The sequence below is a fragment of the Gilbertella persicaria genome (genome assembly GCF_025201335.1).
Source record: "Gilbertella persicaria strain CBS 190.32 chromosome Unknown B0P05scaffold_45, whole genome shotgun sequence".
Taxonomy (NCBI): domain Eukaryota; kingdom Fungi; phylum Mucoromycota; class Mucoromycetes; order Mucorales; family Choanephoraceae; genus Gilbertella; species Gilbertella persicaria.
The window spans coordinates 152,335-172,999 of NW_026252006.1; the positions used below are offsets into that span (position 1 = coordinate 152,335).

At 36.5% G+C, this 20,665-nt stretch overlaps 8 protein-coding genes across 8 annotated transcripts; 4 read left to right on the top strand and 4 right to left on the bottom strand.

The window, feature by feature from the left end:
- On the bottom strand, window positions 1-1,527 carry B0P05DRAFT_556653 (uncharacterized protein). Its single transcript, XM_051579939.1, has one exon. The coding sequence runs from the start codon at window positions 1,265-1,267 to the stop codon at window positions 176-178; it is 1,092 nt and encodes a 363-aa protein (XP_051431438.1). The 5' UTR covers window positions 1,268-1,527; the 3' UTR covers window positions 1-175.
- Window positions 1,506-2,651, top strand: B0P05DRAFT_556655 (uncharacterized protein). The gene has a single exon (XM_051579940.1). The coding sequence runs from the start codon at window positions 1,513-1,515 to the stop codon at window positions 2,638-2,640; it is 1,128 nt and encodes a 375-aa protein (XP_051431439.1). The 5' UTR covers window positions 1,506-1,512; the 3' UTR covers window positions 2,641-2,651.
- On the bottom strand, window positions 2,652-4,514 carry B0P05DRAFT_516261 (uncharacterized protein). The gene is made up of 7 exons (XM_051575697.1): window positions 4,283-4,514; window positions 4,188-4,237; window positions 4,061-4,142; window positions 3,762-4,011; window positions 3,279-3,711; window positions 2,815-3,233; window positions 2,652-2,767 (listed from the first exon to the last, which is right to left on the bottom strand). The coding sequence occupies exons 1-7, from the start codon at window positions 4,380-4,382 to the stop codon at window positions 2,659-2,661; spliced, it is 1,443 nt and encodes a 480-aa protein (XP_051431440.1). The 5' UTR covers window positions 4,383-4,514; the 3' UTR covers window positions 2,652-2,658.
- Window positions 4,501-6,125, bottom strand: B0P05DRAFT_246973 (uncharacterized protein). Its single transcript, XM_051573327.1, has one exon. It carries the CDS (start codon window positions 5,746-5,748, stop codon window positions 4,870-4,872), a length of 879 nt encoding a protein of 292 aa, XP_051431441.1. The 5' UTR covers window positions 5,749-6,125; the 3' UTR covers window positions 4,501-4,869.
- A 386-nt stretch (window positions 6,126-6,511) lies between these two features.
- Window positions 6,512-8,888, top strand: B0P05DRAFT_581229 (Alpha/Beta hydrolase protein; the record flags this gene model as incomplete). Its single annotated transcript, XM_051582085.1, has 5 exons — window positions 6,512-6,686; window positions 6,768-6,772; window positions 6,796-6,906; window positions 6,951-7,184; window positions 7,665-8,888. The coding sequence occupies 5 exons, from the start codon at window positions 6,512-6,514 to the stop codon at window positions 8,886-8,888; spliced, it is 1,749 nt and encodes a 582-aa protein (XP_051431442.1).
- Window positions 8,889-9,069: 181 nt separating this feature from the next.
- B0P05DRAFT_497285 (uncharacterized protein) lies at window positions 9,070-11,415 on the top strand. Its single transcript, XM_051575399.1, has 5 exons — window positions 9,070-9,401; window positions 9,458-9,692; window positions 9,740-10,190; window positions 10,235-10,528; window positions 10,574-11,415. The coding sequence occupies exons 1-5, from the start codon at window positions 9,189-9,191 to the stop codon at window positions 11,121-11,123; spliced, it is 1,743 nt and encodes a 580-aa protein (XP_051431443.1). The 5' UTR covers window positions 9,070-9,188; the 3' UTR covers window positions 11,124-11,415.
- Window positions 11,416-11,436: 21 nt separating this feature from the next.
- B0P05DRAFT_516266 (small-subunit processome) lies at window positions 11,437-14,536 on the top strand. Its single transcript, XM_051575698.1, has 3 exons — window positions 11,437-11,736; window positions 11,796-14,078; window positions 14,125-14,536. Exons 1-3 carry the CDS (start codon window positions 11,446-11,448, stop codon window positions 14,308-14,310), a joined length of 2,760 nt encoding a protein of 919 aa, XP_051431444.1. The 5' UTR covers window positions 11,437-11,445; the 3' UTR covers window positions 14,311-14,536.
- Window positions 14,537-19,370: 4,834 nt separating this feature from the next.
- On the bottom strand, window positions 19,371-20,042 carry B0P05DRAFT_447962 (uncharacterized protein; the record flags this gene model as incomplete). Its single annotated transcript, XM_051573840.1, has 1 exon — window positions 19,371-20,042. A coding segment is annotated over one exon (672 nt), but the record flags the coding sequence as incomplete, so codon positions are not given.
- Between the last annotated feature and the right edge of the window lie 623 nt (window positions 20,043-20,665).

The window sequence follows — 20,665 nt, forward strand, 5'->3', positions numbered from 1 at the left end:
AAAAAGATGTAAGGGAAATTTTATTTTATATAGCCTTTATATGCGTCATATATTCACTTGTTTACATAAGCTACTGGAATTGGTTTTTCCACAAAAAAAAATCTCCCCGCAAGAGAGACTAATTTTTCCTTTTTGTATCAAATTTCCCGTTTTTTATATGCTTAATTTTCCATTATTAAAGTTTAGTAGCTTCAATACGGCCTTCTCTCTTTAAAGTATAGATAGCTAAGCTAGCACCAGGCCCAAAAAAGACTGAATTAATTAACATAGTTTTGACACCTTCTAGGCCGTCTTCCAACCAAGCCCAATAGGTAAATGTGGAGAAAAGTGCAACAATATCCCACATTAGCATATAAGTCACTGGGTTTTCTCCCGTCGTACCAAGTGAAAAGAACAGTTCAATCCATTGTTTCACCATCAAATCAGGTGAAGTCGTTGTTTGTAACCATTTAATCCAAACCCAATAATATAGGAATGCGTTAATTCCAGCAACGCCAGCATATAATAAGCGAACACTTTCACTATTCTTTGTCTTTTCGTTTAAGCCAGTTGTACAAGAAGGAAGAACGAGCTTGATTAAGCCATAAACAATCCCGAAATATTGGAAACTGGCTAATATGTTATGTTGTGTAAGAGAGGGACCATGAGAGACCAAAAGAGCAACTGGTAAGAATTGACCAAATAAAGTGGCTATAGCAATACTAAATGCATAGTTTGGTGCAATAGATGGTAAACTGAATTGTTGTTGCTTCAGATGGTTGATTCTTTCTTTCAATTTGTCGCTGTTATTCGATGATGTCTTTAACTTGTTATTCATGATGTTAACATGCGTTTGTTTATGGTGATGGCTTAATGACCAACCATACCAAGGCAACCAAGCTAAAGGTGCAATGACACCTGTGCCAATTATGTTTCCCATAGTAATCATAAATGGAGTCAAAAACCTACTGCCATTGAATCGAGTTTGTTCCACTGACATGACAGCATAAGCAGTAGTAGCCAGACCAACCAGAGTAGCTGTCATTGGAAAACATAGGGGATCATTGATTGCTTGAACACAGAACCTAACAAGTACACATACTACTTTATCTAAAAGAGAGCTAAATCCAGGAGCAGAGTATGTCTCAAGTATACTGGCTGAATTTCTGCAAGCTGCCTTCTGTACAAGGTTAAAAGAAAGTAAGACATGATGGAGATGTTTTAATAGTAAATAACCCAAGGGACTGAGCAACACATAAAGCAGAATAGAATGCTTTGAACGAGACATTTAAAGCAAAGAAAGAAAGAGAAAACATAAGTGCAAAAACGACTCTCACTCTATTTATCATGCATTTAAGCGATCATTTAAAATATATGCATTGCTTTTAAACTTGATCTTTTGTGCCGTCGTTTCGGACTGTCTTATCTCTGAAATCAGCCGTGATTTAAATGCCCAATTAGATTTGAGAGATATGCACACATTAAAGAGAAAAAAAAAGAGCTGTCTTTTTTTACTTGTCATTTATTATTATTATGAAAGCAATACTGTCTCTTTTAATAGGTGTAGCAATAGTAACGTATACAACGCACAATATGCTCGAAGGTGCAGAGCCTTGGGCACCCAAGTTGCTTGACGTCTGTTTTAATCCTGCCAACAAAGATCTTCTCGGTAAAGATCGCGTTGTTTATACCGGTATCTTTTCCTTCTTGGACCGTACTATCTGCTTCTTCAACAATTTTAGTCAAAGCGCTCTTCATGATATTCTCGGTGCACCTTTTATGCGTCTAATGATCGGCGCATTCGGTACTGCGTATAGTTTAATGGCCTTTGAAGGATCAAGACGAGGTTTTAAAACCACCTTATTGATAGCTTATCCTATCTTTGGCTTATTGGCTAATTTGTTTGGTGTTTATGCCGTTTTTATTGTTGTATGGATCCCTTTGAGCTTGTACTATAGAGAAAAATCGCCAAAAGAAAACAACATCTGGACAATTACTTTGCCCGAGGCTTATGGTGCTCTTCTTGCTATCGTGTTAGGCTACTTTGTCCCAGGCGCTGTCATTGCTTCCCCTCTGGTTGAACACAACTCTAGATTGGAGCAAGAGCTACTTGCTATTTGGTTGGTTTTACCTGTCATTCTTGCACCCATGATTCCCTTTTGTGGAACTATATTCAAGAAATTAGGCTCACCTGTGAATAATGTTGCCGACCCTATCTTGAGAGAACGCTTGTATGCAGCAGAAGGCAAGGATGCCTTGGAGCGGTCCTACTTGTTTTTGGGTGTAACAAACATGCTTTTGTATTTCGGTACCTATCTTACCATTGCTCATCAAGGTATTCGTATTTGGGACTCAATCTTAATGCTTTTAAATGCACCTGGAAGTTTACCTGCAGGTGTACCCTTTGAAGATTTAGGCAAATTGTTGGCAACTCGTACTGTGTTGGTTGATTTGATTGTCTTGTCCATTGGGTTCGTATTATGGGCTATCTTCCAAAGTGGATTTATGGTAGGTATGGTTGTTGCTTTGATCACTCCTCTTGTGGGCCCTGCAGCTGCTGTTTCCTTTTATGCTTATTACAGAGAAGGAACATTGGAAAACCCCACAACAACATTAGATCAAGCTGTAAAGGAAGCCATTGCTGAAGGCGAAAAGAAATAATAATAAAAAGCGATTACTTTATTCATGATTAACTGAGTTTCCATTGTAAGTAGCTCTCTTTTCATCATCGTTTTCCTGATCATCATCTCGAAGGGTATTTATGCGTGTCTTATATGGATTACTGCGTCTATTATGATTATAAGAAAAATTGTGCCAAAACATGAGTATACTTACTTGAGTGTTTCATTTTGTTGCATTGCCGAAGATTCTCCACTTGAAAGTCCCTCTCCTCCTAATCTTTGTCCACCTCTTAAAGGGCGAGTGATAGGCTGTTGAACATTTTGAGAAGGTGCTGTAAGAGGACGCATACCATGTGTAGGAAACATGGATGATAGAATTCCAGTCGACATATTAAACAACATCAACAATATTCCATATACAAAGTCATAGGCAGACATCACATAGCCAGCCAAACTTGTGTCCACAAGTGAAGACGAAGATGAAGGACTTGTTTTCAGAGGCTTCATAATCATAGTAGCACTAGGACAAAGATTCAAATTCGTAAGTGATGTATTATCGTCTGATTCTGTGAATAAGCGAGTTGGGAATTGTGACGAGAGTTTATACGGCTTTCCAGTATCATCTGTGCGATTCTTCCGAGAGTGGTTAATGCAAGGAATTTAAATTTCATTACTTACTTGCTGAATCCATTCTCGGACAGTAGACATTGTATCTGTAGCTTTGAACTGATGGCGAATGTTTGATCCATCCAATTGCCGAATACTTAAGTTGCTAAATTCATGATTATTCACATTGTTGATATTGCCACCACTATTGTTACTGCTGGCTATTTCTCTTGCTTGCAAACGTTGCTTCTCAGCAGTTCTTTGTGCAATCTTTTCAGCGCGATCTCTTGCAATTTGTTCACGAACTCTCTTTCTGTGTGCTTCATCTTCCTGACGTTCCTTTTTTATTTTGTCGAAATAAACCTTGTTTTGCTTGTCAGTTTGGCTTTGTTGAGCTTCTTGCATTGCTTTTGATTCCTGGCGACGCTTTATTTCTCGTTCTTTTGCTTCTCTTTGTTCGCGTTCAGCACGCTCTTTGCGTATTTTTTCCAGCTGCTTTTGCATTCTACAATGATGCTGGTCTAAATATTTACAATCACCAACATCTATACTTACTCAGCTTTCTTTGCTTCGGCTTGTTCTTCTGAAACAGTTGATGATGGTTCTGTAGAAACCTGCGTTGGTGCTTGTTGAGGTGGTGGTGCAGAGGTAGTACTAGTTTCAGTAAGAGGAACAGAACTCGTTTGAATCGTGTTTGTTGCATTAATCTTGTCAATGATTTCTTGACTTGTTATTGTCTCAATACCAAAATCTCGTATTGTGCCTTGTCTGATAAAATACAAAATAGGGACTGCTTGAATTGGGTCTATTGTTCACTTAGCTTATTTACACATGAATAACAGGTGATTATTTACAATATTGACCAAACATTTTAGCATTTTCTGAGTCCTTTTGCATAGCAAGAGCAACAGTATCTTCTTTAATTGTCTTTATTACCTGCAAGTTGCTTAGTATAAATCTGCCAGGTTACATACAGCATACCTTTTCCTCTTGAAAAACTTTGTTCAATGTGTCTGTCTTTTCGGAATCATCTAATATGATTTAGAAATTTCATTATGCAACATATAGATAGTTACCATGAATATATACAAGAAATGTACAATTCTTTTGAGATACAAGTGCAATAGCATCACTCACAGGACCAGTAAACCAAATATCGTTATCTAAAGTAGCCATAATACGCGTTAAAAAGAAAAAGAAAAAGCACAAAAAAAGGTTCAACACTTCAATCTTATCAATTCGTGCGTCACTTCACTTGGCCAATTATGACGCGACAAATAGTGGCACAGGAAAAAAAAAGTATGTTTTAAAAAGGTTTTTATTTTTTATAAATTCAGAAGCAACCAACAGAGTTAGATTGTCTATGATAGAATTAGTAAATAAAATCAAATAGAAATTATTGATTAAAAAAGGTGAATCATGTCATAGCTCAGGTTAATTTGTTGAAGGTATTTTCATCAAAAATGATTCTGCGTGGTGCATGATCAAACTCATCAAAGCGAAACACTCTTCACCCTTTTCTTAATCTTTGCAATGCTTACCTTAATTGTTATGATAGTGAAAAGAAGAAGAAAGAAAGGAGTGTTTATTTTTTGGCCTTTTTAAAGACATGCAAAAATTTTTTATTTATTCAATCGTGACTGTATAAACTATGTTTTACATCTCAGATGGCCAGCAAATCTTTCTTTTGTTGTACAAACTGTTCAAACGTTTCTGGGTCTCTGTTGAGCAAAATGGGAATACCAGTAGAGACTCTGTCATAAGGACTGCGGGTTGACGATTGCGTACAGAGATCATAAGCAATTAAGTGAGCAGTACCTAATTTGGTGAGAAGGTTGTACTTGGCCAAGGCAGACATTTGTTCATATACAACGCTTCGATTCAAAACTCGAGAGAAAATATCAGCCCGTTGCTTAGGTGTAATAGTATCGCCAATAAGCTCATAGCAACCATCACCGTGTTTCTCAATGGGATCTGTCAAGATATTGGCAACAATTGAGCCAATATCATTTGGAGAAATCCATCCTTGGAGCATGTCTTGATCTGCTGTATCATAAATTATACCATCAGGGGAAAGACGCTCAAAAACAAGCACATTAGACATAAACCGACCTGGGCGGAGTGCAACATATGTGCCTCGATTAGGGATATCAAGAATAGCTTTTTCAGATTCCACATACATATCACCTACATGAGTTGTTCGCCAAGGGTAACCAGAAGTGATTGAAGAAATGTCTACAATCTGCTTAATACTGGCTCTATAAGCAAATTCTGAAATGACTCTTTTGGTTTTACTAAAGCCAGGTTGGATACCCAAAAGTAAAAAGAGACGAGTATGGCCCTGCATTGCATCCTTGAGTTTATTTACATCTTGAATATCACCTTCGATGACATGGATATCATTATCTGGGAAGAGAGAAGCAACCTTGGAAGGATTGCGGGAATAAAGAGTAATACTAGCCTTCTTCTTCAATAGGTCTTGTACAAGTCTTGTTCCAATGTTACCAGTGCCACCGAGAATAAAGATACGATCCATTGTCATTTTGTGAATTGAGGATCAAAAAATAAACAAGCTACAAACGACGAAATATTTATACTTGTGGACATCTTTACCGCAGCATATCTTTATCATCGCATCAAAAGAGGCATTCAAAATCAATTCATTAACGCGACGCAGCATAAAGGCGCGCTTTTAAGTTTAGAAATGTTCCTCAGTAGATTTCAAGCAGTCCAAAATAGAGAGGTCACACAATGAAGACATCTACTAACTGGACAAGATTGTTAGAGTTCGATAACAATTTCTGTTGCTCTCAAATGGAACAAAATGTAATTATAGAACCAAAAAGCTATCACGACTGTATAGTTTTTCCCTAATAATTATATCTGAGGCTCTGAGCCATCTTATTGTTTAAGGGGTAAGTCACGTTTGAGTGTTTATGCACATAAACAAAAGTCATAAGTTAAACAAGACTGTTGTAGATTACATAAGGTTGCATTATATTTACAGACTGAATTTATCCTTTCTGTTCCTCATCATGTGATCATTCATTCCTGAATTCCCTTTGGGGTCTTATAAAAAAGCATTTAATGGGGATGCTCTTAATTGCTGCAAGTGCTGACTCTTTTTAGGTATAATTCTCCTCTTTTTCTCTTTTTTGTTTCTCTTTTCTTTTTATTTTTATTTTTTGTGTTTACCTTATTTAATACTTATGGAAGGACAACTAGCAGCTACCCCAAATACCAACAGTATACATGATGCAAATCATGCACTTGATGGTCCATTGTTACCAGAAAATGTGGCCTGTATGGTCACAGCAGCCTCTTTTACAGCTCGACTATCACTTCGATGTTCGTCAATTTTTCTTGATGCTTTATTTGAAGCAGCGAAATATGGCACTGTCTTGTCATTGGGATTGTCCAGGAACGCTTTGACAAACGCATTGTCCACTGCAAAAAATATACATGATACTTCACCTAAAAGTATTTGCTCCAGTGCCATTACCGAACAAGAAGAACGGTATAATAATTAACCAAAACAAAATGTATTAATTAGTTCATTAGGAACGGTTTATTTGTTCAACTGCTTGAGAAATACACGGATATCGGGCTGCACATTGTCAGTCATACATTCTCTTTGGCTGAGTTATTTGCCATCTCTGGATTGCAATTTACCTCAAGGACAATCCAATCTAGTCTTAAGGTGACAACGAAAGACATACAAATGATATTAAACTTTTTTTTTAGGTTGCAGAGGAGTCAGTTAGAATTATTGACGGCATTTTTGGATCTAACGATACATCGCGTGCGATTGCTTCTATCATCACACTCGTCCACCGAGAGCTTGTTCAAGATCCAGAATTTGGTCTAGCAAAAGCTGGCAAGATTGCTATTCTAGCTGGACTAACAAAAGCCCTTACAGCATTTGCGGTACTACAAAATGTGACACATAAACGAATGATGAAACATATTCCCATGACAGTGTTATGGGAAGGATTAGTCACAGACGAAAAAGAAGACCAAATCAAACAAAACAACAGCCTGATTCAATTTAAAAATAAGACGCATTGTAACGAAAACAGACTGATTCTTCAAAGATTATTGAATAAAGAGGAACAAGAAAGCGATGCTCTTGTCTGTGACAATCATGCATACAAAGTTGCAGCAGAAACGACTTGCCTGACAACCAAAACAATCAGTATTGGTTCATCCCATTTGAAGAAGATTACAGTCAATACGAATCAAGAAAAAAATGCTGCTTATTTAGCCATGTTATATCAAAATTCTCGGCTGTTACTATCGGCACTAACTGAAAGACAATACAGACGCAAAATAGAGCGACCTGATAATCAACCAGTGTACCACCATCAACGTAGATTTTCTTCCCCTGGCGATTATTCTGGTATTAATTTCGATCTATCTACCTTAACAGCATTCCGGCCTTGTTTAACCCCAATACAGAAAAAATCAAGCTATCGCAACAATGATATGGATAATATCATGTATTATGACCATGGCTGGAATTTTCCTCAGACACACATTGTTCACAATATTGCTCATTTTATGAGATATGCAAGTGCAGCCTATGGTGAATCATTTATGCGCATCTTGGGTATTGGTGATATCCCTACTGTCTTACCCAACTCACACCATCATCACCCCAATCACCATGCATTTGCACATCATACAGGCAATTCTGTTGAAGATATTCTTCTATCAAGTTATACTAATAGATCACCACTCTATCTGCACAACCCTTCTATTCATGCACTGGTGCATTATGTTACTGTCGATCATGCTGCAAAAGCCATTGTATTAACTTGTCGTGGTACACTCGGACTAAGCGACCTTCTGACAGACCTCAGCTTTGATTATACTGACTTCAATTTGCCTAGTGAGTCAACCAAGTTTTTTAAGGCACATAGTGGTATGCTAGATGCAGCACAATTACTTGCCAAGGAGAAGGGTGAAGTATACCAAAAAATAAGGCAAGGGCTTCAAAGCTATCCTGACTACGGTTTGGTCATGTGTGGTCATTCATTAGGTGGTGGTGTTGCTAGTTTATTGTGTGTTTTGTGGAGTCAACAGATCAAACGCGATCAAGGTAATAAACGATTGCCTTCATTTGTCACTTCAAATCAATCTGGCTTGCCTGCAGGCCGACCAATTCATTGTTATGCTTACGGACCTCCTGGTGTCATGTCCCTTGAACTAAGCAACTACTGTGCTGGCCTCGTAACAAGTGTTGTCTATGGCTATGATATTGTTTCCAGTCTCAGTTGGGGTATTCTCAAGGATTTCAAAAATATTGCGACTAGTCTGCACACAGAGGCCGATGTTGCCGAAGAAATTATTGCACGCGTCATTGGAAGGATGCAAGAACAAAATTATAAAAATGAAGACGAATTAAATGAAGACGACCAATGGTTTTGGGCCATGATTAAGACAATGCGGGCAGATATGACAGCAGAAAAAATGTATCCCCCGAGTATTGTGTACTCAATAGAAACTATACCGCACGTTAAAGAACAGCACAAAGTAGTTCTTTATCGATGTGACGATGTACAGGCTCGCTTTTCAGAAATTGTATTTTCAAAAACAATGTTTATGGATCATTCGCCTTTGATGTATGAAAGAGCTATCAAGAAGCTATGTCGTAGTTTTACAGAATCATTTTCTGAATAGGCTTTACTCATTTACGTACTTAAACAGGAAAAGAAAGAAAAAAAAACACCCCCTCCTTATTTTGAATGTAACAAAAGATGAAATAAACTGATTGGCCAAAAAAATTAAAAACCAGAAGAAATTGTATATAAAAAGATCAAAGGATTCATTTCTCACCTCTTTTTCTCATTTTCTTTTTTTTTATCTGAGAGGCTTTTTAAATTATAAAAGGGGAAAAATTTTAAACATATTGCAATTTGAATCGGAGTTTTTTCATTTTAAGTTTACTATACACACTCTTATATACAACCCTTGTTTCCAATGGATTTATCAAGCATGCTAAATGATGCAGTGCCTGCTGCACCCAAAACACTGGCCATTACAAACAACAAACGTGCCAACAGTGACACTACCAAAAAAGACAACCAAACGCAAAATAGAGAAAATACGCATCATATTACCAATTCATCCTCTGCTGCTACTACACCTCAACCAACGAATAATAATAATGATCCTTCAACAAAAGGAAAGGCTGTAAGTAAACGTATAAAAAAGGAGAAAGGAAGTAGTCACATATTAATATTTTTTAGGTGGTCTATCAGCTAACTACCTCTGTGCACTACCTTGTTAGTAAAGATCCTTTGATCAACCGCAACCAAACATTAACTCCTCCTCCACGCTCTAATACAGCTACACCACCAGCACCAACAACAATAGCGACAACAACAGCACCATCATTGTCGACATCATCAGGCCGCCCAGTTGCTAATCTCTTGTCTTCTCCTTTTCGTCCTCCCTCTGAGCATAATTCACCAAGAATGAATGGTAAGTCATCTGTAACACAAACACATTTCTTATTTAATTTTATCCAGTGTTACCTGCTTCTCCTAATGGCTCTTTAGCGACAGTCAATCTCCTTCGTTTGGGACCCGCTGTCCGTAATGACCCATCCCTCTGGAAAACAAGACTTTCGCTTAAATTAGTGATTAACGAGCAACCTGTAAGCTTAAGACCCTCAAAAAAACCCAAAATCAATCACTCAGAGAATAACTTGGAGATACCACTTAAAATCCACGAAATCATCATTCGTGGTGACGAACCCAAAGTATTGCTGGAAGATGTTTATGAGATTCAAGGTGCTTATCCCCGTGGTTATTTTGTTATGATGGCAAAAAGAAATATTATGCACAACTTTGTGTTTGCCTATCCTGACCATCCTTGGTTCGAAGACTTGTATGGTTTACGTAAAAGTGCCTATATCTGTATGCGTACAGAAGAGGGTGAGCTTTATGAGTTACATTTAAAGCCTTCTCGTGATAAACTGTAAGTCATTTATATATCTTGTATATGTATTAATACATAAATAGGTTTTTGTTTGGTTATATGATCAAACATAGCGACATGATTCGTATTGTCAAGGACTCTATGAACGAAATTGTTTACCAACAAAGAAAGCTTCCTCTTGTTCTTGACTTGGATGATACCCTTGTTCGCTTAGTTGGTGAAGGCAATGACCGATATGTGCCTGAGGCTGAATTACCCAAATGCCGCGATAGAGTGGCTAATTTAAAAGATGGACGACGTGTTGTATTAACTGAACGAGTCCATGAATTCTTAGAATGGGCACAAAACCTGTATGATATCTCTGTCTGTTCACTAGGGTAAGTCTTTGTTTGGTATTGTCAGCATTTACTTATTTTGTATAGTGACCAAAACTATGTTGAAAATGTTGTTGAAGTGTTAGACCCTAATCGTACTCGTATTCGAGGCATTTTGTATTCAGCACGTATGGAGCATGACTACATCAAGAAATCACCAGATCCTGGTCGTCCCCCCAAGGATTTATTGGCTCTTTATTCTTTCTGTGCACTTAAAGACCGTTCTATTGGTTCTGCATTCTCACTACCCTTAATTTTAGACGATGAAACACGTATGTGGCCTGTGGATCAACACGATAACATTATCGAAGTGATTAGCCAAAGAAATGCGCCTGTGTGGTCTGTCTCTCTATTTCCTGTTGTAAAAGATACTTTAGAGCATATCCATGCTCAGTTTTTTAGACAATTCGATAGTTGGACTGCTAAATGTCAAGAAGCAGAACAATATGGTACTGTTTGTACACGCTTACCGCCCAGTGCAGTTGCTATCTACAAAACATATCTCAGACATATACTTAGAGATTTAATTGCCAAGGGACCGTATTTATACAACACAAACAACCACCATAATAATTACGCATCTAATAACCATCACTAAAGCATTCCTTTTATACACCTATACATATACACACGCACACAAACACACATCCAGAGATTGTAAAATATATATTTATAGTCAACTCTTTTGCATATAAATGTAAACTGTTTGTTTGAAGTGAGTAGTTTGCTCTCAACAGCACAAGTGCAACTATCTTGATGGGGGACCGGCACTTTGTTTATGCATAGGGCTCTCTCGTTTTGACATGGTCGATCCAATCAAAGACTGTGATTTTAAAGACTGCTTTTCATTAAACGAGGTCACAATTTTATAAAATTATTCTCGAGTAAACGATTTTTCTTCTTTCTTTCTTGATACATTCATGGCTCGTCAACAGAAAAAGAGTACACCTAAGAAGCCCTCTCATAACTTTAAGGGAAAGAAGCATGCAAATGAAAAAGCTTCTCTTGCCAAGTCCTTTAATCGTGACGTTTTTGTTGCAGAAGAAGAAGACGATCGTCGCAAGGGACACGATTTTGATGAAGTTGAGAATCTCGAATACGACGCTGGAGAAATTGCTGAAGAAGACGATTCTGAAATCGATTCTGACGAAGCTTTCGATGAGTCTGATGAAGAGCGTTTTGCAGACTATAAATTTGCTGAATCCAGCAAGGTATGTTAAGCATTAAAAAAAAAGACAAGCGGGATTAATCTATGGATTCCCTTTTATAGAAAAAGAAACCTGTCAAAAAGACAAGTACTTTGGATGAAGGCGAAATTGATATGAATGAGGATTCTGATGAAGAAGACGATGGGTCTGATGTTGACGGTGAAGGTTTTGTTGATCTTTCTCAAATGCTTGAAAACAATGACGACGAGGATGAACCAATCCAACAACAACTAGAAGAAGACGACGACAGTGAGGACGATGAAGCATTCCGTGGGTTTGATGATATTGAAGATGAAGAAGAGTCTGAAGATGATAAAGACATGGAAATTGATGAAGATAAAGTCGCTGATCTTATTAGCAGTTTAGACTCCAAGAAGCGTAGACGTGCTAATGATGAAGAAGGCAATGCAAAGAAACGTCAACTCAAAGAAAAGAGCGAAGCTTACAAAGAAAGCGAATTTAACTTGACCACTCGTGAAGAAGACGATAATTCCAAGAAATTAAGTCTTTCTGATTTAATGGGTACTGTGGAAGATGAATCTAGTCTTGGTGTCTTAAAGACTGGGTTAGAAACCTTAGCTGGCAAAGGCAAGAACTTGACTCGTCGTGCTTTAGATGCACCCTTAGCAAAGCGTGTCCAAGACCGTCTTGAAAGACAAGCTGCTCTTACTTCTGCGAATGAAGAAATTTCTAAATGGCAGCCTACTGTCAAAATGAATCGTGAAGCTGAACATCTTGTTTTCCCTATGCAAGATACCAGTGTTGCTCCTAAAGAAAGCCGCACAAGTGCTGCCATGGCAAGCAAATTTAAGGCCGAAACTCCCCTCGAACAACAAATTGCTGAAGCTCTTGCTCAAGCTGGCATGAAAGATGAAGAACTAGAAGAGTTTGAAGCTCTTAAATTAAACAAGTTGACAGTGGAAGAAGTAGAAGCTAGACGTAAAGAGCTTCGTATGATGCGTGAATTGATGTTCCGTCATGAAGTTAAGAATAAGCGTCTTAAGAAGATCAAGAGTAAAAGCTACAGAAAGTTACAGCGTAAAGAAAAGGAGAAAATGGCTCTCCAGATTAATGAAATTGATCATGAGATGGATCAAGAAGATAAAATGGAGGCTGCCATGAGTAGAGCTGAAGAGCGTATGACATTGAAACATAAGAACACTAGTAAATGGGCCAAGCGTGCTTTAGCTCGCGGTACTCAAGATGAAGGAACTCGCGAAGCTATTATGGAGCAGTTGCGTCGTGGTGAAGAATTGCGTCGTCGTATTGGCGATGATGATGAATCGGAACAAGAAAGTGATGAAGCTGAAGATGATGAAGAGTATGTAAACAACCAATTGAGCAAATTGAACGAAGAATTCAATCAAGATACCCAACCTACTAAAGGCTTGATGTCCATGAAGTTTATGCAAGATGCTGCCAAGAGACAATTAGATGCTACTAAACAAGACCTTGCTACATTTGAAAAAGAATGGCTTGCTGCAGATAGTGATGATGATGATGTAGAAAAGAAGGAGGAGCATTATACTGTGATTGCTAACAATCCTGGTCGAATGGCTTTTGGTGCTAAAGCCAAGCAAGTGAAGAAGTCCTCAGAAAAAGAAGAGGAAGAAGAAGAAACTATCAAAATCACTGTCAATGAAGGCGGTCAGATTAAAAAGGTTTCTCATTCTGCTGCACACAACACTCGTACCACAGCACCTGTAGAAACCAAGAACAAAAGCCCCTTGGCTGATTTGGATAACGATGTAACCAATCCATGGCTTCAAGCTGATACATCTCGGCTTGCTAAGAAGGCTTCTAAAAAGAACAAGGTCACAACAGGTCAAAATGAAAGCCGTGTTGAGCACAGCTTATCTAAATTAAACAAGGCCAAGAAAGATATTGAAGCAACCAACGACACAGACGACGTTGAACTTGACCTCACTAAAGTGATGACCATCAAGAAGAAGTCAACACCTGCAAAAGCCAGTGTGGCTTCAGCTAAGCTTGCCAAGGGTGAATCCGAATCTGAGTCAGAAGACGAAAGCGATGATGAAAACGAAAGCAATGTACAAATGGTTCATAAAGATAGAGTTTCGTTCAATCAAAAAGAGCTTGTTGCAAGAGCATTTGCACACGACGACGTAGTGACCGAATTTGAAGATGAAAAGAGAGCTGAAGTGGAAGAAGATGGCGATAAAGTAGAAGATTTGACTTTGCCTGGTTGGGGCTCTTGGGGTGGTGCTGGCGTCAAAAAGAATAAAAAGAAGAAGATTTTGAAGGTGACAAAAGGCATTGAAGCTGATAAGAGAAAGGATGCCAAGTTATCTCATGTCATTATCAATGAAAAGATGAACAAAAAGGTAATTGCCTGTGCTTGGAAACAAGTATACTGACTATATTTTTTAGGCTGAAAAATATCAAACTACTTCTGTGCCTTTCCCTTTCAAGACAATGGAACAATACGAAAGATCTATTAGTACTCCTGTTGGTAGTGAATGGAACACTCGACAAACTTTCCTGAAGTTGACTAAGCCTAGAGTCATCACTAAGCTTGGTAAAGTCATTGATCCTCTCAAAGCTCCCTTTGCATAATAACAATAGATATATACATTCATACATTTCATTTCATGTAAAGCAAAAAAGAATAATTATTTTTTCAGCTGCGCTTTGTTTTTATTTGACTTTGTACCTCTTTTGCAGAAGTCTTACGGACATAAAAAAACGACTTACAGTTCTTGATGGAAAAGAATTCATTATTAATGTGTTTCTTTTTCAAGCCAAACTAGATTCAAATAAGCAAGCACAGCAATAAATCGAGAGCATTTTAAGTTCCTTAGAAGTTTAAAAAGATAATAATCCATGACTCAGAAAAGGCGATCAGTCGTATCCTATTAAACCATTTGGGATAGACGATTTTGCCTTCATTGGTGAAGTTATTCTGTTGGAAGAACCATTCGCATGTATAACATGTATTGATCAAGATACACGGGAATTTGCAACTATGACTATGCTAATAACATTTATTAGCACAATCAAACCATTTCTTGTTACCTCATTGCGATACTATAGTCTCGCCCAATTTTTATCTGGTTTCTTGATTTTAATCAGTAGTAAATGGGCTTTGTTTGTTACTTTTGTTACTTGCTGGTTATTTTCTAGTCTGACAATGTTTTTTTTTTTTTTTTTTTTTTTTTTTTTTAGTTAGTAGCTGAATGTCTATTTAACAAGTAAGCAGACATGATTTTCTTTCTTTAGGCTTTTTCTTATGAACCATATGTACGCTTTGCCTAAAAGCTAAAAACAAAAGCTGAGAGACACTCTAATTCTCTCTTCAGAGAGTAGACATTTCTGCATATACATATTTTGAAATGGTTGTAGCTACACTTTATTAAAGAAAAAAACTCATGTGGAAAAAATAAAATATTAAAGCAGATGAAACAGGTATTGCATATGTGTGATATTGCTGCAAGTGTGTATGATATTGAAGTGGAGGCAATAGCCATGTTTTAGTGATAAATAAGAGTGAACTCAACTGTAATGGGTTGGTAGCTGCAGATATTGTCGGACGAGAGAGTCCAGTAAAATTTCATATAGTGAATGTTAAAGGAATGAAAGTTAGATCATAAGTGCCTACATGCCATTTGGATTATTGTATTGACTATCAAATTTATTGCGACGTATATTTATAAGATTGATGGCCACAACATCAGATAGACTATAAATACGCAAGTCTAACATGTGATTATATTTGGAGCTAAAACATGTTCAAGATCAGAACAAATCTACCATAAATACAAAGTTTTATAATAGGAATCCACTCAAAAATTGTTATACATCATTAGATGTCATTTAATAGCAAGGCGCGGCATAAGTGAACATGAGTGAGTATGGAGTAACATAAATGTATAGAGAAGAATATACACACATTGGTATATTTAGCGAATTTATTTTCATTGGGTAGTGCTAAATTTTGCGAGTTTTTTTTTATTGCTGAACTATTTTTTTTGTTATAGATTGTAAGCTTTGCCGCTTAACGCTTCTTTGTATAAATTGAGAAAATTCACAAAAAAAAAGATACTTAGAGTAACTACAGAACTTGTAAACATTAGATCTTTTCGATGGGTGCAATAGATTTTCAAAATTAAAAATAATAAAAACATTAACATTTATGCCGATATGGCAAGTATACCATTTGTGTACTCAAAAAAATATTTTTTGAAAAATAATAAAAACCACTGTTTTAAAATAAATCAAAAATATTTTCTGCAAGAAAAACCATAAAAAAGTAGAAAATTTCTGATTTTTTTTACCTAAAATTTGAAAAAAAGCTTAATTTTTCAATTTTTCTTTTTTGAAAAAATAAACATGTCTACCAGATGATGATCTTACTGTTTTAGTTTAAAGAAGGGATTGCTGAGTGGTAGACATGTTCTTTAATTTAAAAAAGAAAAATTGAAAAATTAAGCTTTTTTTCAAATTTTAGGTAAAAAAAATCAGAAATTTTCTACTTTTTTATGGTTTTTCATTGCAGAAAATATTTTTTTTATTATTTTTCAAAAAATATTTTTTTGAGTACGCAAATGGCATACATGTAATTTCGGCATAAATGTTAGCGGGGTTTAAACGTATCAGATATTCTGAAGATACTCTCTCAAGCTTTGTACATCCATCATGCAATTGCTGAAGTTCCTGGAGCGTTCGTCATCTTTGTAACTGTCATTATTATGGCCTACTCATTGGTTTTTGGATTTGTCTGCGTCGCTAGCACTACAAGCCAAAACAAGCTCTACACTACCACTCCCCACCGTCAAACAGTCCTTTTTAGTGGCAGATATATTTTGTTACAACGCTACCGCAGGTCTGCTGGAAGTTTACCGCTCTTCCATTAAGTACAGGCGTAGCTTTTGGTTCGGATCTTTGATTCTCTTTTCTTGCCCTATCCGTCTGACACTGTCAGCTGCATGTTGCATGCGGCACTTCAAGCTAAATGCGTTTTCCCTTTTAGTCCTGTGTTGCCTTCTTTCTCACAATACCCTGATTTGACTAGTTATCTCTCATGATATTTCCTTTCATCCCACCACAATCCTTAGATTTATTCGTGGTTCTCTCGATTCTTTAATTGACGAGAAACACTTACACAGTCGCCTATAGTTAAATCCTTTTCTGTCTCTTTCCCTATGTACCTGTTTAAATTGCGACTACTCCTTGATAGGCTTTCATCCTAGTTTACGTGGTGCAAAAAATAACAACAACAATAATAATAATAATAATAATAATAATAATAATAACATTTTGATATAATATTTTTATAACGAATTTAATATTTTGGTAACAATTTTAGTATTTCTATAACAGTTTGATACCTTTATAAAATTTCATTAAATGAAGAAAATAAAAAAGAAAATGAAAAAAAATATGATAATTTTCGATAAATCTTTAATTGCTTTAGCTGTCTTTTTTGTTGATATATAATAAGAGAAAAAAAAGTTCTACGAAATCTTGAAGCATTTCGTTCTAAAGAAATTGTATTTGAAATTACTTACATGTTAAGAAAACCATTTCATAGTAAAGACCATTTCAGAATCTGTATATGTAAGTTAGAGAATAGTTTGTTTTCTTGTAGGAGAAAAGAAGTAATAGAAAAATTATTTGTTTGTGTACCTTTCAGGTATAAGACTGCATTGAGAGTTGTGCAATCAAAAATTAGGCACAATAGCTTACGTTTGTACACCTATTGATTGGCTGGTCTATTCAAGCTAGTTCCCCAAGGTGTTCAAAAGGCGATCCATCGAGATGTACTGCTAGTGTATCAAGGCTGTCACTCCTTGGTTCTGCTCTGTTTTTGTTGGTAAGCTCCGCGATGACCAGGGTTTACTCTACTTATAGTGGTTTCCTAGGTGTCTACAAGGTTTTTTATTAAGGCATACTGATGTTCCAAGGCTTTTTCTCTTAGCTTTGATTCTCTTTGGTGATTTAGAGGATATTTATTGAAGGCTTGGCAAGTTTTCGTAGTTTATGTTTACTTTTTTGAGTCTTCTTGTTTCTGTTTGCGAGTTTGATCAGCCCTTGTTTAGACAAGGGAAGGATTTGAAAAGATTTAATCATTATAATCAAATAAACAACATATTTGTGTTGTGTATGTCTTTCTTTTTTGTTGTCTTTGCGTTGCATCAGCCGAGATAGTTGACCCTCCTTTCTTCGTTTATACTTTATATTCTATTTGTGTTTTATTAACCCTAAAGAAGGTAAGGTAAGGGGTTTTTTAGTCTTTACAAATATTGTATTGCTGATTAGTCAACAGTTTATATCTTTTCTTTTTTTTCTTACCACCATGCTCAATGCTGCTTTGATTACCAGGTATATGTTGAGCTTAGTGCTTGTTTTTCTTGTTTCTTTGACTGATAAAAAGTCTGATTGCGTCTTTAATGCGATCCATGGCAGAGTCTCTTGCTTCACAGTTAGCGCATACCTTTAACTAAATCTGGTGCTTTCACACTGTTCATTTATCTTCTGTTATTGACGCAAACACTCCTAAGTAAGATCCACATGTGCAGTCCGCTTATATAACGACTTTATTTGCTCAAGTCTGTTGTCGTATTAATGTTTCTCATCTTCGGTGTGGTTTGAGTAGAGTTTATTTCACTTGTCAAACTATGGTGATGTTGTCTTCATATGCTACACTATTACGTTTTGCTTTCGCATACTTGATTTTTGGCTGCTAGTCTTTTTGTTCATTTATTCTTCTTCTCTTCTTCAACTTGATCAAAAAGTGGTTGTGATTTTTAACTATTGTAAAAGAGAAAAAAAACCAGGATTTGAAGTAATGAACCCTCCTTTTGCATGATATTCATCATCTGTGATATCCAAAGCTGTTCTTCTTAATCTCAAAAGCGTTAATTAACGTAACGGATCTTTCTCATCTATATTTTTCCTATCGAATGGTAAGAATATATGTCAGCTTACTAAGCAGTAGATACTGAAAAGAGCCTCTTTTACACTGATTACAGTGTATCACGAACTTTGGATGCAGATTCAAAGACAATGCTCAAATTGAGTCAACCTTTTCCTTTGAGTAGACTTGCTTTCTTTTCGTCAGAAGTACCTAAAGGTATCGATTTCAGGAAATGTGATGTCCTTTGCATGAGTTAATAAAATCAATGATGTCTTACACTGGAGTGAATTTATTTATCATATATTTTCCTCATGAAGAACGCATTAAATAACAATAAGGTGCGGTCAACTGCTAAAACATTTTTGATAAGTAAATCCAGTTCTCTCTTCAATTGAGAATTGGAATATTCCGCTTTTTATACGAATATATATTAACTTAAATTCACTCGCCTATGTATGGAGACACCATTGTTCAATAAAGAGCCATTTGCAACATAAAACGCAAATGAACACTTAGATTAATCCTCAAGATAGCGTATAATGAAAGCAAAAGTAAAGCTCTTCATTTTATTCGAGATACTCTTACAGTTCAAGCAATAAATAATGATTTATTTCAGAGTTTATAACAAAAAGAATGCTTGTTCTTCTTTTTTTTTGAGATAAATATGAAGGTGATATACAGGAGGGGTAACGTCATATAAAAGAGAGCCAGCTCTTTTTTCATGTTCTTTCTAGGCAGAAACAGCAACGGATTTATCCTTCAAAATGTGTGGTTCAGAATATTGTAAAGATTTGAAGCGCCATGAATCGTCTTGGTTTTGAGGTCGTAGCTGTGACAAGGAAGACTTTTGAGAAAGCAGAGGTGTATCAGGCAGCCTAGGATGATGAAAAGAAGAGACAGAAGATCTGCTATAGTTTGTCATTGCAGCCATAACAGAATGAGCATCCATGATGACGCGGCCGCAGCATAAGTCTTGATCAATCCAGTTAGGCAAGCGAGCTTCTCCAGACTTATAAGTGTGCCACCAGCGTGTACGTCTTAGGGTGAAGTAGTTTGGTTGATGGCAAGTAATGAGTTCAGGCTGGTCATATAAGATTTTTGAAAAGTCATCTTCCAAATTATAAAGCGATAACTCGAGTAATACATCAATTTCGTTTGGGTTATCGTATTTGATATGCTTTTTCACAGTTTTATCTTTTCTAACGACAATCTTAGTAAAGCCTTGACGTCTCAAGTGCTCTATTTGCTTATTGGTGGTTTTATCAAGCTGAAGCCATTGATTTTTTTGCCATTCGACTTCATAAATAGGTTTGAATGGTTGAGTGATACGGCGACGTTGAAATTTACGTTGATCGGAACAACTCAAGCTGTAGCGCAAGAATTGATGAAGTGGTACAATGTCTTTTTCGTGATGGTCACTAATACTTGCACTACAATGGCTGTTTGACTCGTCCTTGTAATCTTTGCATTGATCTTGTACCAGAATCGTTTTTTGGTGAAGACTGATAGGATTAGAGTAAACTTCCTGAGTGTTTTCTGTCTTCTCTTTAGCGGAACCAAAAAAAAGTGCAGAAAGCCATGTTTTAGAGGATTTGCTTGACATTTTTTCTTGAATGTTTACTTTTTGTTTTCTAAAGAGCGTTTTTTGTACAAATTTTGTCCACCGGTTGCTTTTTTTAGTTTCTTGACCTGATAATGTATTCATATTGTAAGAAAGTAAATGATAAAAGAAAGAAAGACAGTAAAAACAAAAATAAATCAAAGGGTTCTCCATTTTATATGTAATAGTTTGTGGAACTCAACAACAAGCTGTTGTTCGTCATTGTTTCTAAACTCTTTAAGTTTAGCATCGGTCCACATTTTCCTGTGCAAGAAAAGGAGTCTCGTGTCCGAGACACTTTTAATAACAGCAAAAAAGACATATGAACGAGCCACTTTTTTTTATCATGGTTAACGGAAGTAAACCTAGTTAGCATCCGAGCGCAATGTGGATCAGCATCATATCTTTTTTTATCTAAAAATCAACACTGTCCCCTTAATTATATTTCTCTATTC

What these genes read in the sequence shown, in the direction of transcription:
- B0P05DRAFT_516266 (XM_051575698.1), top strand. Translation starts at nt 11,446, where the DNA reads ATGGCTCGTCAACAGAAAAAGAGTACACCTAAGAAGCCCTCTCATAAC. An exon ending in AATTTGCTGAATCCAGCAAG is followed by an intron (nt 11,737 to 11,795) that starts GTATGTTAAGCA and finishes TCCCTTTTATAG; the next exon opens with AAAAAGAAACCTGTCAAAAA. An exon ending in ATGAAAAGATGAACAAAAAG is followed by an intron (nt 14,079 to 14,124) that starts GTAATTGCCTGT and finishes TATATTTTTTAG; the next exon opens with GCTGAAAAATATCAAACTAC.
- B0P05DRAFT_516261 (XM_051575697.1), bottom strand. Translation starts at nt 4,382, where the DNA reads ATGGCTACTTTAGATAACGATATTTGGTTTACTGGTCCTGTGAGTGAT. An exon ending in TCCGAGAATGGATTCAGCAA is followed by an intron (nt 3,234 to 3,278) that starts GTAAGTAATGAA and finishes CACTCTCGGAAG; the next exon opens with AATCGCACAGATGATACTGG. An exon ending in CAACAAAATGAAACACTCAA is followed by an intron (nt 2,768 to 2,814) that starts GTAAGTATACTC and finishes TAATCATAATAG; the next exon opens with ACGCAGTAATCCATATAAGA.
- B0P05DRAFT_246973 (XM_051573327.1), bottom strand. Translation starts at nt 5,748, where the DNA reads ATGACAATGGATCGTATCTTTATTCTCGGTGGCACTGGTAACATTGGA.
- B0P05DRAFT_556653 (XM_051579939.1), bottom strand. Translation starts at nt 1,267, where the DNA reads ATGTCTCGTTCAAAGCATTCTATTCTGCTTTATGTGTTGCTCAGTCCC.
- B0P05DRAFT_497285 (XM_051575399.1), top strand. Translation starts at nt 9,189, where the DNA reads ATGGATTTATCAAGCATGCTAAATGATGCAGTGCCTGCTGCACCCAAA. An exon ending in TAATTCACCAAGAATGAATG is followed by an intron (nt 9,693 to 9,739) that starts GTAAGTCATCTG and finishes AATTTTATCCAG; the next exon opens with TGTTACCTGCTTCTCCTAAT. An exon ending in AAGCCTTCTCGTGATAAACT is followed by an intron (nt 10,191 to 10,234) that starts GTAAGTCATTTA and finishes ATACATAAATAG; the next exon opens with GTTTTTGTTTGGTTATATGA.
- B0P05DRAFT_556655 (XM_051579940.1), top strand. Translation starts at nt 1,513, where the DNA reads ATGAAAGCAATACTGTCTCTTTTAATAGGTGTAGCAATAGTAACGTAT.